The following is a 15,954-nucleotide window of genomic DNA, read 5'->3' on the forward strand; positions in this document are numbered from 1 at the left end:
AAAGAAACAGATGTCTATCTATCACTTTTATTCTTTAGTGCTTGCTGTGTACCCTGCAAAACAGAACGGTTGCACACTTTCAGCGTACAACACAAAGCGGTCATTAGAACATGAAGCGAGTGAACAGGGTACAAGAGAGCTTTGAACAATAAAAAAAAATACGTATATGTCAAGAAAAACTAAAAACCAAGGGATCTCCCTCCGCCCAAGCCTCTTTCCTTGAGAAATAAACCGAATCAAGAAAAGCGTCGTTGGCATTCACCGATAAAGATTGCCAGTCGACTAGCAGCATAGCAGCTTGCAGGCACCTGACCTAGCAGAAAAAAAAGAGAAAAAAAAACACAAAACAAGCAATTTACTTGTTCCCCGACCGTAAGAATAGACCGACCAGTTTTCTGTACCGTCCCATTCGAACAAGCTCGAAAAAGAGCAAAGCAATTTCGCAAGGGGTGGGTTGTTACCCGATCCCGCAAATCTCAAAGGGACACAAAAAAAAAAAAACAAACAGGAGCGATAAGAAACAAAAACCCAATTGATCGTCCCCTCCCCAATTCCCGTGTGACCCTGTAGAGGAAGAATAAAAGGGAGCTCACGCTTTTGGCATGTGACGTCAATCCACATTTTGACGGGGCGGGTTCCTAGCGTGCTGAGCTACAGCTCCCAAAAGTCAGTCATCCCGCATTGGTCTGAACAAAAAGGAGCGCCACCATTAACGCGCGTCGGGATGGCGTCAACAGCGGCACAGTTTTGATCGAGTAACCGCCTCTTGACAGTCTTTTGTACTAACTCCATGCACAACAACGTGTCTAATCTCTGTCACGATAGGCCGGCCAAGAAATGACCAATCACCAGACCACCGACGTCACAGCATTAAAAGCATGTGAAATTTGAAGATTTGAAATAAAAAATAAAAATAAAAATATCATTGTACAATTTGATAATTTGAGCTCCATTACACCCACCTGTCTTCTGATTTTGATGGGAAGGGGGGAACAAACACCTTCCAATGTATCCAGTAAGTCATCGATAGCCAAGGCCCCAAAAAGACAAAGAAAAAAGAAAAGCCCTGAAAGTCAAATCATCGCCTCCACTAGAACCGGAAACCTCACCGAATGATGCCGTAGAAAGTAAATAGTAGCTATTAACTTCGACGAAAGTGCCAAGTTAATAAGATAGAGCGGTAGTTTGAGAAAGTTTTGAGGATAACAAAAAAATAAGAAGCCCCCTCCAGACTTTCCGGAACAATGTAACAAAGCCATTCGCGAGTGAAAGAGACCCATCATCTACAATCCCTCGTATGAACAAGTAAAAAAACGGGAGAGGTTAAGTAGATATGAAGGACCGAAAGCCCATTAGCCCATTGATTGTAAGAAAGTTCGAAAGAAAAAAAAAAGGTTTAAAATGGAAGGACTCCAGCCAGTGTCTGGAGCAATGTTCGTGATGTTTTGGAACGCCTCGCCGTTGTAAGGTTCAAGATCAAATACAAAAGTAAATTAAGAAGAAAACAAAGCACGTGGATAGTTTCCTATTTGGACTGTCCGTACAACCCGTCTGGCTGTGTTGATCCAAATGTAACCATGGCCGACGCGCTTTGTTTACCAGACAAATACTGTTACTGTTCCGTAACGTGTGCGATGTACGTTCAATTAAGAGAGCGGAACCGTCACTCGAATGGAATGACTGCCCCATCAAGGTCGACTGATCTGGCTCGTGGTCTTGCTGGCACGACTCCTCTCGTCTTCCTCAATCACACTCAAACGCGTTGGGTGTCTGTGCCTCGGCACTGTCTCCCATCCGGGAGCGCCATATCCCTGACCGGCATAGTCTGCAGCTGGGGGCTGAGGCTCCTGCTGCCACTGAGGAGGCTCCCGTGGCGGGGGCGGGTACGTCAGCGCTGGCGGGATACCGCCACTGTGAGAGCTCCCGGGCGGCATCATGTCGTAGTCCTCGGCCATGTGGTGTCCCAGGTCAGAAGGCGCTCCCTCCTCGGCAGGTGATGTGGTGCCACCACGGAAAGGAATCTTGTTCCCCATCGAATCGCGGATGAAATTGCCGTGCGAGTCGATGGCATACTCGCCTTCGCTGTAGCCTCCCTCTGACCGACCGTCGCCGTAGCTTCGCTGCTCATGTACTGAAGCCGCTGCCGGCATTTGTGGTTGGTAGTACGCCTGACCGCCACTGCTTGTTGTTGGCGGCATGTTTGCGCTGTACCCACCGGATGACGCTGGCCGGTGTGATCCACGGCCATTGTCACTCGGTCCGGCTTGTGCCGATGAACCATACTCGACCTGCTGCTGCTGCTGTTGCTGCTGCGGCTGTTGTTGCGGCTGTGAGCCATCTCTCGTACTGGCGTTGCGCGAAGGGATGCCTGCGTTCATCGGCACGACCTGGACACCACCGACACTAGTGGGCAGACCTTGTTGCAGACTCTGGGTCCATTCCCTCTCCGCCTCCTCTCTCCTGCCCAGCTCCTCCCAGGCCCGCCGTGCCTCCTCCTTGCTGATCAGCAGCTCTTTGCGCATCTCGGCCAACTGCCGCTGTATCTTGCTATTGGCGCCCTCATGCTCTACTGCGTCGCGGATAGCATCTGCGTGTTGCTGCCTCTCTTCTTCCAAGGTCCTATTCAGGATAGCATTTTGCTCCTGAAGCTTCTCAATTTCCGTCCGGGTCTCAAAGAACCAGCGCTGAAACTTGCGCTCAGAAGAGGCGCGCAGTCGCTGCAGCTCGACCACTGCATGGAAGAGATTGGCGCCCGCGGCCGAGAGGTCGGTGTTCTGTCTCGCAAGCTGCTGCGAGAGCGGGTCGCGCTCAATCTCCTCGGCGTGCTGCTGCAGGCGACGAATCCAGAAGCTGGTCAGGCCCTCCCAGTGTGCTGACAGAGCCTCCCATCGCTCAAAGGCGTGCGGAAACGAGTTCCTAGGACGGCTCGAGTTGGCGCCTGTTGCAGACGGCTCGGCAGTCTGGTAGCCAGGTCCACTTGTAGGAGCTGGCACTGCTGAAGTTGGGGGCGGGCCCGAGAAGCTGGGACCTGCTGCCTGTTGTGCTCCTGTCTGTTGGGTTTGTGAAGGCCTTCTGTGCTGTGAGCCGTGCGACAAATGCTGTCCTGCCGCAAGGCCCTGCGTTTGTGACACGTGTCGTTGTGCATCTAATAACCGCGCTGCATGCGCCTCGGCGGCTCTCTGTTGCCTCCGTTGGATTGCTGGATCTAATGATTGGGGTGGTATATCAGCGCCAGCAGCTTGTTGTTGTTGAGCCCTACGCTCGCGCTCGCGCATCTGGAGTTCCTTTGAGATCTCCTGCTGCCTCTGTTGCTCGAGCCGGAGCTGACGTTCGCGCTCCTCCCATACGCGCTGCTCCTGCTCGGCCTGTGCGTCGCGTTCCAATTCCTCTCTCTCACGCGCCTCGGCTTCTCGACGCGTTGCTTCGTCCTTGCGCCGCTGCTCACGCTCGCGCCGTTCCTGCATGATCATCTTAGGACCACGTATGCCGCTTGCGGGCGAGCCTACGGGAGCCGGCGGGGCCGTTGGGCGCGATGATCCTGAAGCCTGCCCATTGGTCGTCGCCGGGCCTCCATGTAGGAGATCGGCCATCGATGCGCTCTCTTCAATCAGGTCCGGGGTGAATGGGTTAGGATAACGCAAGGCTTCCTCGAGTGCCCAGAGGATGGCACTGTGAGTGTGCTTGGAGATGCGAACGACGGGATGAGGTTCGAGCCCTGTCTTCTGTGGCACAAACGAGACGCGCTTTTCTCTGGGAGACTGTGCGGGAGCAGTAGAATCTTGATCGTTGGGATCCTCGCTGAGATCTTGGGAGAGTATCCGCCTGGGGGGCTGGCGAACAGGCCTTTCAGGTGCAGGGGAGTCTTGGCGGGTTTGGCTCTGCTCCGGGAGTGGTGGTAGAACTTCTTTGGCCTTTCCCTTATCGAGAGGGGTCTCCGAGGAACCGGCTGTCACGTATCGTGCAACGGGACTTATTCCTACAGAGACAGCCTCGATATGGACCCTTCGAGGAGTTCGCTGGCTGGATCTAGGGCTAGAAGCGGCAGCCTCGAACTTGGGAGTGCGTCTGAGAGATCTGTGCGAGGAGGGCGTGGATCGTCCGTCGTGATCGCGGGTGAGGAGGGGAGTGGGGGTGCGAGGAGGAAGGTGCTGCTGCTGGCGCTGATACAAAGTGGTTGGGTGGTCGTAACGTTCGTAACGGTCGTAATGTTGAAAATTTGGGTCGGTCAAGCTTGTGGGGTGCTCTTCATGGGCACGTAAAGCCGGTATTGTGGACAGCTTTGAGCGTCACCACCAGGGTGGCGACGGAAACAAGCTCGTGTGGTTTTGTGTGGTTGCAAGAGAATCCAGCGCCGCGACTACCAGCCATTTGGGTTAAGTGTGAGCGTAAGGCGCAGTTTTGAGCTGACAGTTGGCACGACAGACTACTGCAGGCGAGTTTGGCGCGTGCAGAAAAAAAAGAAAGAGCCGGACCGAGGTGCTCGGTGGATCAATTGGGAAGAGGCTACTTACTGCAAGGTCGATTTGGGATTTGGAAAAAGAGGTTGGTGAGTGAGAACTGAAGAGGAAGCGATGTTGGGCTTTGGGTTCTGGTCGGGGGGGGAGCTAGAGAGGATGATATTGAGGAGGCTGGGGGAGCTTGCCAGGGTCAAAATTCTGGTGGCGCACGGAAAGCAAGTGGTCGAGTTTTCTGGTCGCGCGCGACAGGGGAGGGGATCTGAAGCGGGTCGGCAGAGCGACGCGCCAGAGACTGGAGATCGCGGCACGGGAGGGAGGGATTATGAAATTATAAATTTGAATTTGTGAAATTTGAGACGTTGAGATTTGTTTGCGTGAGCATTGGCTGGTTTTGGATAGCCGTTTGTCGTTGACTGACAGTTGAATTGTGTGTTGAGGGCGCAAACACAAGGATAGCAGCAGAGTAATCCCACATACCGCGGCTCGTTGGAGTCGGAGATGGGATGAAGCTCTTTGATAAAGTGGGGCCGCTTTCCGCTGTACTGTACAGTACGACACGAGGTTGTTGACACTTTTTTGCGAGGGCCCCAATAGGTTCTGACTGGGCAGTGATGAAAAGTACCCAATGAGCCGCTCTGCTTCTGCCTGCCCCGTTGCCCAAGATCAACGGCATACAACCGATAACCTCCAGGCCTTCGTTCCTTTTTTCGCATCCACGCTGGCCACTCCAGGATTAAGACTACCAGTCGTCTCAATTGGCTCCGCGGGCCCTCCTCTTGACGAAACAGGGCAATCGGACGACTCGGCTATGGTGAGTATGCTGTCATATCTGCGGCTGTACTTCCATTGATTGCGCCAGGGTTTCCAAGTTTCGACGCTTGACCTAATTTTTGTGGGTAATATCTCAAAGAAGAGGTTTGATGTTAAAGAAAGTCGAAAGTCGCGGTGAGCAACGAGTAAATCGGTGGCAAGGGTCGCCCTCAAGGACAAGCGAACAGCTGCCACTGGCGCAGGAAACCAAGGCACAAAAAGAGACGCGCGGAAACTTTGTATTGCCACAGTTGGGCTGCTATCGATCGAGTCAGGGGCGTGTTCAGCCTGTGCAATTGACGGATTGATTCATTTGATCCAGTTCCGTTCCGATCCAGCCGAAGCAGGGAGACTCTGAAAGTACTGTAATGTAAGTCAAGGCAGATAAGGAGACGCGATTGTACTGAAACCTACAGAGAGGTACTTGAGTTAAATGATTTTCAATGGCGGCAAGATGCCCATTGCGACAATCTTAGCATTGATCAACGAATAGATCGATGGCGGGTGTGGCAGAGTTGCAAATTGAGCTTCGGGTCAGCTCGTCTCAATCCTGGCAGTTATTAACAAGGGTCTGTCTGGGGATTTTTCCGAATGTAATCCATGGGTGCCCCTTGATGATGCCGTCCCGTCCACCGCAAAAAGGGGGGCTACCACGTGCAGCCACCGTTAGTAATTCCCCGTTCAAAGTCTGGACTTGACTAGGAATTATTCAGACGCTTGCTTTTACGGGTATACCCATCGGCATTATAACTTAAGGTGCATCCGATGTGACTTTTTGTCTGCCGCTGTATTTTTTTTTCTTTCTTGTTTTTGCTGTCTCGGTGGCTGGCTCTAGTCTAGATGTCAATTCCCAAAGATGGCAGCTGCGTTCCTCTCAACATTTTCAATCCTCTATTTCTGTTTTCCTAGCCTTGTCGATGGAGCATTTTAGTTTTCTCTTTGCAAAAGATGTTGCAGTCGGCGACGGTGAACTACGTAGAATTGCCTACAGGTCTGCAGTCGCTTTCCCTAAGCCCTGCAAGATCAAAGTTAGTTCGAGATCGGCCCGCTCTGCTTGCCGATTATAAACAATGTTCAGGGACTGATGTTGTTATGGATGAGTCCAAAGCCGTTGACAAAGCCCACAGCCTCCCCCAACGCGGTCTTGAGCAATTCCCGATCCGAACGCGCAAACGATACGAGGCCCGACTCCTGCCACGTTCTGAGTGTTTGCTCAGACTACCCCATTATGGATGTTCTGCTTGATGTAGAGGTGGATTTTGTGAATACGGACAGGTTGTCTGGAACGATTGATTGCCAACCTCCTTTGAAGTGGATAAAACGGAAGATATCCTCATCTGCCACTGGCTCCAGCTTAGAGTTGAAATATTCCAATGACAGTTACCAGCGCCCATTTTGCTTGCTTCTCACCGAAGAAGCAACGTCGTCTTGATAACGAGGATCCAACACTTGGGGAGGGTTCCCGTTGCGGGGTGCTCTTCAACAAACATCAGATGGCTTTGGTTAACAAGACTAACAAACGAGTATATTCAGGTTTACAAGGGCATCGTAGCCAATCTTGTCTATATTTACCACTAACCAGGAATGCTTTGAACACCAAGCATATCAGGATCCTGAGCTTGTGCCACGAGGCTACTTAGGTATTAGCCACTAGACCTAGAATGAGACGTTCGTATCATCACATCACCGTGCTCCTGGACCCGCGATAACCTCATTTTGTTTCTTTTTCTTTTTCTTTTCTTTTTGATCGGTTAAAATGCCAGTCTATACTTGCATCGTATTACCTTTAAAAATGCTCAGGACCGAACCCCCCACAAAAAGAAAACCATCAATCTAACCGGCTTGTCTTCGCGTCACACTGCATGCTACAACGTCACACCGGTAAATCAAACCAGAAATAATATGAAGTCAAAGACTCAAAAAGGCTCGCTGAAAGCCCCCAGATGCGGTGGCAAAGTTTGGGCGCAAATAATGCAGTGCGCCATCGAAGGGGGTCAGCGCCCACAAGGATGCCAAGATTCTAACCAGTTCCAAAGTGGTTGCATAGTTCCAAGAATCGACTTTTGATGTGTTGGCAATGCAGCAGCATGCAGGGAGAGAGGGAGGGAGGGGTGGGTAAGGTGGAATTTGATTGGACAATCGAAGATGAGCCTCACTCAAATCCAAAGTCGCCTTTTTTTTTGTAATGATGCTACAAGCCCCTTCGAGCATCCCAACGAACTCATATGAATGGGTGGAGTTGCGCGGCCGATGACATACAGAAACGTACCCCATATACTTGCGAGTTGGGCAAATGGCCCCCTGTCGATGTTTCGCAGGCCAGTCTCATGTTCATTCGCAGAGCTAAAGTGTTTCTTGAAAAGGGTTTAATCTTCGGGACCGGCCAAATGCGATTACTCTCTGCGTCGACGAGTAGGCGATGCTTTTTTATCTTGTTAGTTGTACAAAACTTGGGATCCAATGGCTGCATGGGACGCCTCGAGAGGTGCCGATGGGGTGTGCAGAGGGTTTGCCCATGAAGGGCTATCACTAGGTACTGTACCTGCTTGCTCTATTCATTTGTTGGTTTTCTTGCTAATTAATGCTTACCTTGTAAACCAAGACTATCCGCAAGCAAATAATATCTCGTTCCCTAGTCTTCAAGTTCATGGTCTCTTCTAGAGTCCGTAGGCCTGTATATTTTTAATATTTTTAACTCATGAGTCACCATTTCAACCAGCATCCTGGTTCCTCGTCCAGTGCAGCTCGGGTGAATACGAAGAATTTGAGCCCGCAAGTCCCGAGGGTAGGGAGTATGAGCTGGTTTGACTCTTTTGAAATTTACAATGCTTGAAGCTGAGGCAAACAAGCCAACCAACTCTAATGTGGTTGGTAACGTATCGATTTGTATCCTGGATGCCATAATACTCCCTATCTGTAAATAGTATGGTTTCCACTACCTCTGCGATCCCGAACCTTGAAGAAACAACCGCATACTTTATTTGAACAAAGTAACAGACGTATTTTGTCAGTACAAGCACACAATTATACTTCCTCAACGCGTTTCTGTTGTCGGCCAGCCTAGCACAGCCTTCGCCGAGAGGATGTCGGACATCATCATTGCATAATAAGCATGATCAAATACATTATCTCGATGGGAGGTTGACATGTTCGTCAATAACGACGACTCCACGTCTCTGCGGGCATTGGATGAAGCTGCTGGAAAGCTCCGACTATCTTGCTCATACTTCAGGTTGAAATTTGCGGTCGACACTTCAATCATGCCGGTGCGACTATCAGTACTGTTCGTTTCTGACAAGGCACTGCATAGTCTTGTGCAAAAGGCCGATTAATGTAGTCACTGTGCCACCTGCAAGCCCTTCCGGCGGAACGGCAGCTTGCATGATATTGTCGTATCAGGCGGCACTCTGCAGAGCGAGAATCAAGGTTGGTTTGACAAGCTAGAGCTGGAAGCTAGGGACGCATTTAGGTCAGCATCATGACAGCCACATGTCAGGAAGCTGTTGATTGCTGGGGGAAAAGCTTCAGCTTATGTACTGCATAGACCTATATAGGCTACCAGGGAAATTACCAAAATCCTTGCATAGTACCGCGCGAGTAAGTCATGCAGTTGCCAAAAGTCCCTCGCTTAAACTGTTGTAGGGTGTGAGAACTGGGATCTGTAGATCACATATGAAGAACTACGTACTTTGTACGTATATACCACTGTTTTTTTTTCGAGTTGCCAGAGTCGTCAGCTTAGTTTCTAGAAACTAATTTACGATGTACCTGATGCTGATTTCGGATGATTTCTCCCTACTATCGACGGACCTTTCCGAAGACGAGAAAAAGACAAATACTCCAAGCTGAGTCGTACCGTTCTCGGTACCTGTTCAAGCAAACCCGGTATCCACTGCAAAGACGTTACCAGGATTTTTGCCACCCAATATGTTAATACCGATTCAATATAAACCCAATCGAATACAGATTGTCACAATGACCAGCAGAAGTATAGCCAAAATGTCAATCGCTTGCATTGTGCTACAATTTTCCAATAAAAAAGAGTTTGCTAGGTTTACCCATTCAACAGACAAGATCACTGTCGGATTAAGCATTACGAAAACCTTGGGACACGCTAATTACCAACAAAAAAATCGTATCTCATCCGCTGTTTCCCGCAAGGGGGCTTTCGGTAGCTCTTCAGATGCTTTCCGGGTCAGGGTTATGTCAAGTCTGCAAATGGAATCGCCTGGAGCATCGCGACCTCAAAAAAAAAAAAAAAAGGAGGCAATGCACACCAAGCAAGATGCTCTCAAGCCCCGCTCACGTCTCCTTTCCCACCAGTTGGAAGAGCTTTAGCATATTTGACAGTTCCGACTTCGGTTGCACTTACATCCAAAGTCACAAAATAATGATGACATTGTTGTGACGTTGTGGCACTATGCAAAGCTGCAGACTTGTGGGCATTTATATGGCTCCCCAACGGCCATAGGGCGGTCCACTTCGTGTATTGCTGACGGGACTTCCCTACTTCGTAGACTTGACAAGGGACGGCTTATGTTGGACGCGAAATCCACTGCGGCTGAGCGGGGGACTTCGATGGGATTTCCAGAGCATCAGAACGTGAACACAAAGGGCTGTGATCGTTCATGATAGGGCCCATCTGCATATACCGGCCTCATTACCCTCATGAGTTGCAGTCAGATGCTCCGAAAAAGCTCGAGACAGATACCCGTATGGGAACGACAAAGTAAGCTCCCGAGAGGAATTTAGAGTGCCTCCATGCCAAAGTCATAGTAGAGCCAGCCTTCCATCCAAGATACTGTGTCCAGAACGGACTGAGGGCCCTGACACTCGCAGATCCGGTAATTTGAATGCGCAATTCGCACTCACCGGGTTTTCTGTTCGGTCAAATCGGATCGAGACTTGGTTCTCACCGAGGCTTTGCTAACCGAAAGAGAATACATCGACCTTGACTATCTGTACTCTATTCAAATCATGGATCGGTTTTTACGCCGATGGTGTGGATGATTCCTGGTATTTCCTCATTCTGGCTGTGCCCGGCCCCAGTAGGGGTTGCCGAGGGGAGTTAACCGTCCAGCCCGGGTTCCGGTAAGGCGACTTGAGACAGCCGCTGTAGCCGTGGACAATGCTTACAGAAGCCGGACGTGCGCCGGATACCAACAATCAAGACCTCAGCTCATATGTAGATGGCGTTGCCCCAAACAAAGCCCCATTTCCAGCATGCGAGATCGAGGTCAGCCTAGCAAGCCTTTCTCAAGTTGCAACATTCCGAGCTTCTTCTTGTCGAGTATATCCGCGCATATCAGCAACCAATTCCTACGCCGACACGGCGTCATCGAATGATATAGGTCAACAGTCTATGTCCGAGGCGATCAGACGGCTGTCGGCGCAAGCTTTACCACATTGAAAAAAGGTTCGCTGACGCCTGCGCAGATAAAAACGGGACATCATGTCAACCGCCAACTTCAAGCACCCAGACCCGTGGGATTAACCGAACTGAATGTAGCAACGCGGCTTCCCAGTCCTGTTTGGATTACCGGCATGGCGCCGTCAGCTATCTGCTTGAGAACATGTAGCAGGGTCAACAACAAGGCGTTCGGCCTCGATGAGGTTCTAAGAATCATCGCCACGGTGCTCTCGGTTGCGCACATGACAGCATCTCACATGCGTAAGTATGAGATACGGGCAGCCTGACCCTGAGCCCCAGCAGGTGCTAACGAGAACGAGATCTACGAAACCGAAAGATCAGATATGAACTATGCCTATATGAGGTTCCACATCAAGGACATACGGTGGAATGACCACGAGTTGTCGTGCATCTGGATGTACATCATCAATGTGCTTTGCAACCCGATTATCGCCGTCTTTCAAATGTCAGTCTTCATATTCATTCTGGGACCGGGCAGCTACAATACCATCGACATCATCAACCTGTATATGATTATCGGTTGCCTCAGTCGCCACGTTGCTTTATCGTTTCCCGTTTGAGTAAAACTGGCCGTCCTGGGCCGTCAAGGGCACTTGCGTCACCCAACCAGCCTACTACGCTGCGAGGACGGACCTGAATCTTCTCGCAGATCTGGTCGTCTTAATTGGACTGATCTGGACCTTTTGGTACCTGGTGTTGAACAAGGTGGTTAGTTTGGCGCTAATATATGTCTTCTTGTTGGGATTCATATCAGTTGTTTATTTTTTTTTTCCTGTTCTCCTTCACATTCCCAGCGTGATGCGGTGTCTAAGACATAGTGCATAATGTCGATATTCTCGTACGCTGTGTCTGGCTTCATGGACTTCCGCGTTGGTAGAACGGTCCTTCCGCAGAATTCCACGAGGAGGTTGAATGTGACGCTCACATATAGTTAGGGCATGGAATGTCTACACTAATGAGGCTGACCCAAGTAGTATTTATGTGGCAATATAGAGCGACTGTGGTGGGGTGTATACGCTTGTGGTTGCTTATCTCGCCTTACCCAGATCCCGTGGAGGGGGTTGACTGGTCATTCTCGGTCATCGTTGCTGCTGTTGAAGTAAACATAGCCATCTGTACGGCGTGTCTACTGACCTCTGATCGCTCGGACGCCAACAGTTCCCATGTACCTTTTCCAAGATTGGGCTGAACCGCCGCATTAGGGACAGAATATCAAACAGCGGATGAAGTTGGCACCATTGAGCATTACTGACGGAACGCAGGCCGGTACGAGCTTTTCTAGTATCTCGGGCAAAATGCCGTTTGCAGGCCAATCAGCGTAAAGACGGCTAGGGTCCTCAGCTTCAAAAGCGGCATCCAGTATATATAAGATCGCCAGAGAAGCAACTGTGGCCGCGACTGATGGTTCAATAAAACCTTGAATATACGAAGAAAAATGTTCCAGGAACAAAGCATAACTCGCGGATATGGAACTGTTGACAGGTTGTCTCTCAGAATAATACGACTACGTGAGTCTCATACCCTGGGCTAGTTCGAATGCCCAAATAGTGTCGCTTAGGGAAAGCTTGGTTCTGAGAAGAGTGTAGGACCCGAACTGGGGTTCTAGAGCGAGTCCCGGGGCGTACCTGTCCTTCCAGGCAAAAAATGATTAATTCTCAAGGGAAAAGCAGATGGGGTGTTCTGAATCAAGGGAGACAAGAATTCCAGCTCAGGCGGAGTCTTGTACTTGCCACTCATGCTCAAGGCCCCTGGCTTCCAAATCATGGAGTAAAGCGAGCGAATGCCCAGATTTATTAATTTTCGCAAAGCTTTCGACAACCAATGAGGAAACGGATAAGTTATTCTTCAACCAACCACTCAAACTAGACGTCGACAATCGTTTCGATGGGCAAGTGCGTGCAGCTGGGAGCAAGTAGTGGCACCAGCACTGGCCAGTGAAGATTTTCCGCTAGTGGCACGGCAGGGGCTCTAGAAGGCGCCACAATATACGCCACCAGTTTCCAAGGGTAATCCTGATGGTATCTGGTTGAGCGTAGACTGGGTTTAATAAACCCGAAAAAAAAAACATCATGGCAAGTTGACACCAAGTGCATGCGACGACCGACATGCATCTACGTCCCAACGCTGAAACAACGGGGCAAAGAGCTCCCATCAGCAGAATTTCTCGTGAGTTGTGCACAAAATCCTCAGCTGGCGAGGGTGTTGGCTCTTGTACGGGCCTTGCCGGTATAGGCCCTGGTAAGAGGTAGGTGAGATCGACATGTATGCAAGTATAGCTCAGCAACTTGCCAAGCAACACGAGTAGTCGCACGAGCAAGGGATGGGGAGCACACTGCATGTACCAAGGGAGCCAACAAGAATGCGGCCCGATCTCGTTCAGGTGTGGATGAAGGTCACTAGACCAATGAAACAAAGGTGGCGGGGAATCCGCAGATATCCATGCATGCCGTGATTTCGGAATCGAGACCCGGATCTGACCAACCTCATCGTATTTTCGGGAGGACGGGGGTTCGCAACGGCTTAATGGAAGTGCCGGAACGTGTGTGAGACACACTAGCAACGATTTGTCCCGAGGGACAAGTTCCGATTCGATGATTTCCTCTGTCCAACGGGCGACACGGCATGGTTGCGGAGCGGTAGTTCCGGCCGAGGTTGAAGGCCTTGACTCCAAGTTGTATGGATACTATGACGCAAGGCTGCAGTCGAATGTAGGGCGACACAATCATGTCGTCCGTTCTTGGTGGGTTGCCAATTGTTTGCGTGTCAATGGATAGATACCTGGAAAGTGCATACCTAGGTAAGTTGTATGGTTTGCTTCAGCTGATCGATTCAAGTTGACTAGGCAGTGTGAAAAAGTGATGATGATGATACGAGTACGAATCTTCAAAAAGTGTGTATGATTAGATGGTGTTGAAGATTCTGTTGATATTTTTACTCGGCGATGCTTTGTAGAGTCCTGGCTGTACAGTAACTTGCAAAGTTGTTACATTGGGTTGAAAAAGCTTCCTTGGGTGGGAGCACCGATGCCTTTTAAACTTGGTTGGCAGGAGCTCTGACCTTGATGTATATTGCTTGTTTGCTTGATCTAATCAGTCGATCGACCAACTAGTCTGATCCGGCATTGAAGAGGCACGAATGAACGATTGGATACTACACAATAACGTAGGTGGTAGTTTACGCAATTGTCCATTCAAGGCTTCCACGGGGCGGTTCCATCGTTCGGTTATCTCGCCGAAAAAAAAGCCGCTTGGGGGACAGGGATGATCAAGGTGGGGTCCGTCCCGTATTACTACAGCATGTTCGGAGTAGCAATTGACAGCAGGGACGCAGGGACCAATAACGGAACCAAGCTCTCCATCTTCCCACGTTGTCCATCCCCCTCGCTGTGCCCCACTCCGCTTCGTTCTTTCTTACCCGCCAGGCGCCGCGCCATCATGCCAATGGAAAGTGCCACTGAAGGAAGGAAGCTGCCTATTCACCTTGAGGCTGGCTTGGCTGACCGCATATGGTCCTTGCACCCGTCCTCTTCAAGCCTCTTGCTGACATTCAATTTTTCTTTCTCTCCTCGTCAACACATGGGCGGGCATCTCGTGCAATGCAACACATGTATGCTTCTGCCCTTGAGCTGACAACTGCAGCTCCACAGAATGCTTTCATCGAGATTCTTTCACGATGCATCTGCTCCTATGCCGATGCTTAGGGATTAGGTCCAGTACCGAGCAATACGACCAAGGAAGTCCCTTGGTCGCCCTGTGATTTTTCGATTGCCGATCCAGCGGGCTGCCATCCGCAAGCTATACCTAGAGCTATGGGTGCTGTCAGACCCTGGACCCTCCATCCATTCAATTTGATGGCTCTAACGACATTTTTGCGACCCCCGTCCCTGTTCTCGTCGACGTGGGACGTGCGACTTTCTAAGCTTGCTGATCACCAGGTCTTTTCTAATCGCTTGGACGAATCTTTTTAGTCTATTTGGTTGAGTCTTTTTTTTTCTTTACTAACAAGATCAAGCTAATCAAGCTATCTGTCGGGCTTAGGTTGCTGGGTCATCCGGTGGCAGCTCGGAACCATTTCTCAACCTTAATAACCTCGGCTTGAGCACTAGTAAAGCAGATCGGAAAAAGGTAATCGGATGAACAAGAGAAAGATACCAAATAACCTCACAGTTGGACCGAACCCGCGGAGGATATCCTTTAGCGACCGCAGTGGTTGCCGTGTATGAGAATTCCGGCCTTCTGGATCATTCATCTTTGGGTCCGGTTCAAGATCGCGATCATGGCTCCCTTTGATATGCTTCTTGTTTCTGTTTTTCTTTTGCTTAACGGTGCTAATGATTTCCTTTACACAGCGCCTTGCCAAGCTTACTCTGTTCCTGGCCCCCTGTTCGTTCGGACCATTTTCTTTGATGGCCGTATTTTTACCTCTTTTCACTGGTCCATCCCATCATCATCCAATCCACAGATGCACCCACCAACACTGGTCGTCGCCGCTCGCCGCCGCTCGTCCCTTTTGTAGGTGTTGTGGCAGTGTAAAAAAAACGAATGGCCACCTAACTTCTGTGCCCGGTTCTCTTGTGTGCCTCGTCTCCTGTGGCCCATGACAGGCAGGCAGCCACCCAAGACATAGCACAAGATTAGACTGGACGAGGGCTTCACGTCATGTAAGCTGACATGGGCTGGAAAAGTGGTATCAGTAGCCGTGGTCGTGACTGATTGCTTTCCCTTGGTCTTCGTTTTCCTATGGCCCGCGCATCCCGCACTGGTCTCGTTTCGTTTCTTTCGGCACAGCGAGGGGGCGGTGGGATCAGGGGTTGTTCATCTCCATCATTTTATTCTCGTGGTCCTTGTAAGCCCGCTCGGTCGCCTCGTGGTTCTTTTTTGGATGCAATCTTTATTTTTTGCCTTCTTTCTATATGCGTTTCCTGACGATTCTTTTCCTAAAACGACACACCATCTACCGTTTTTTTCTTGATTTTGATCGCTCATAAGCCTTGACACTAACTACCACAAGCCACCCACCCCACCTCTACTGCTTTTCTGTCTCCCTAGCGTCCATACTACCGCATCCATTTGTCCTTGCCAGATTGCCTAGCTTCAGCCATCGTAGGGCGTGGGGCCTCAATCCAATCCCTGCCTCGCCTTACCTCGCAACATCTCTCACCCCCTCGGGCTTCTTTCTTACTACCTGTACTCCATCGGTTGCCGCCCCGGGATCCACGCCAGGAGTAGGCATTCCTCGGGCTTTTGTGCCCTTTCT

The 15,954-nt window shown here is 50.3% G+C and overlaps 5 protein-coding genes across 5 annotated transcripts; 2 read left to right on the forward strand and 3 right to left on the reverse strand.

Annotated features, from left to right (window-relative positions):
• Nucleotides 1–1,688: 1,688 nt before the first annotated feature.
• Nucleotides 1,689–7,602, reverse strand: PpBr36_09418 (uncharacterized protein; the record flags this gene model as incomplete). Its single annotated transcript, XM_029896539.1, has 2 exons — nucleotides 1,689–4,277; nucleotides 7,537–7,602. 2 exons carry the CDS (start codon nucleotides 7,600–7,602, stop codon nucleotides 1,689–1,691), a joined length of 2,655 nt encoding a protein of 884 aa, XP_029744867.1.
• Nucleotides 7,603–10,811: 3,209 nt separating this feature from the next.
• On the forward strand, nucleotides 10,812–11,516 carry PpBr36_09419 (uncharacterized protein; the record flags this gene model as incomplete). Its single annotated transcript, XM_029896540.1, has 4 exons — nucleotides 10,812–10,938; nucleotides 10,981–11,252; nucleotides 11,287–11,406; nucleotides 11,493–11,516. 4 exons carry the CDS (start codon nucleotides 10,812–10,814, stop codon nucleotides 11,514–11,516), a joined length of 543 nt encoding a protein of 180 aa, XP_029744808.1.
• Nucleotides 11,517–11,522: 6 nt separating this feature from the next.
• On the forward strand, nucleotides 11,523–11,887 carry PpBr36_09420 (uncharacterized protein; the record flags this gene model as incomplete). The annotated part of the gene is made up of 2 exons (XM_029896541.1): nucleotides 11,523–11,628; nucleotides 11,673–11,887. The coding sequence occupies 2 exons, from the start codon at nucleotides 11,523–11,525 to the stop codon at nucleotides 11,885–11,887; spliced, it is 321 nt and encodes a 106-aa protein (XP_029744790.1).
• A 2,507-nt stretch (nucleotides 11,888–14,394) lies between these two features.
• On the reverse strand, nucleotides 14,395–15,095 carry PpBr36_09421 (uncharacterized protein; the record flags this gene model as incomplete). The annotated part of the gene is made up of 2 exons (XM_029896542.1): nucleotides 14,395–14,617; nucleotides 15,064–15,095. 2 exons carry the CDS (start codon nucleotides 15,093–15,095, stop codon nucleotides 14,395–14,397), a joined length of 255 nt encoding a protein of 84 aa, XP_029744789.1.
• A 30-nt stretch (nucleotides 15,096–15,125) lies between these two features.
• PpBr36_09422 (uncharacterized protein) lies at nucleotides 15,126–15,930 on the reverse strand (the record flags this gene model as incomplete). The annotated part of the gene is made up of 2 exons (XM_029896543.1): nucleotides 15,126–15,363; nucleotides 15,842–15,930. 2 exons carry the CDS (start codon nucleotides 15,928–15,930, stop codon nucleotides 15,126–15,128), a joined length of 327 nt encoding a protein of 108 aa, XP_029744657.1.
• Between the last annotated feature and the right edge of the window lie 24 nt (nucleotides 15,931–15,954).

The sequence above is a fragment of the Pyricularia pennisetigena genome, assembly GCF_004337985.1.
Source record: "Pyricularia pennisetigena strain Br36 chromosome 7 map unlocalized Pyricularia_pennisetigena_Br36_Scf_8, whole genome shotgun sequence".
In the NCBI taxonomy this organism is placed as follows: Eukaryota; Fungi; Ascomycota; class Sordariomycetes; order Magnaporthales; family Pyriculariaceae; genus Pyricularia; species Pyricularia pennisetigena.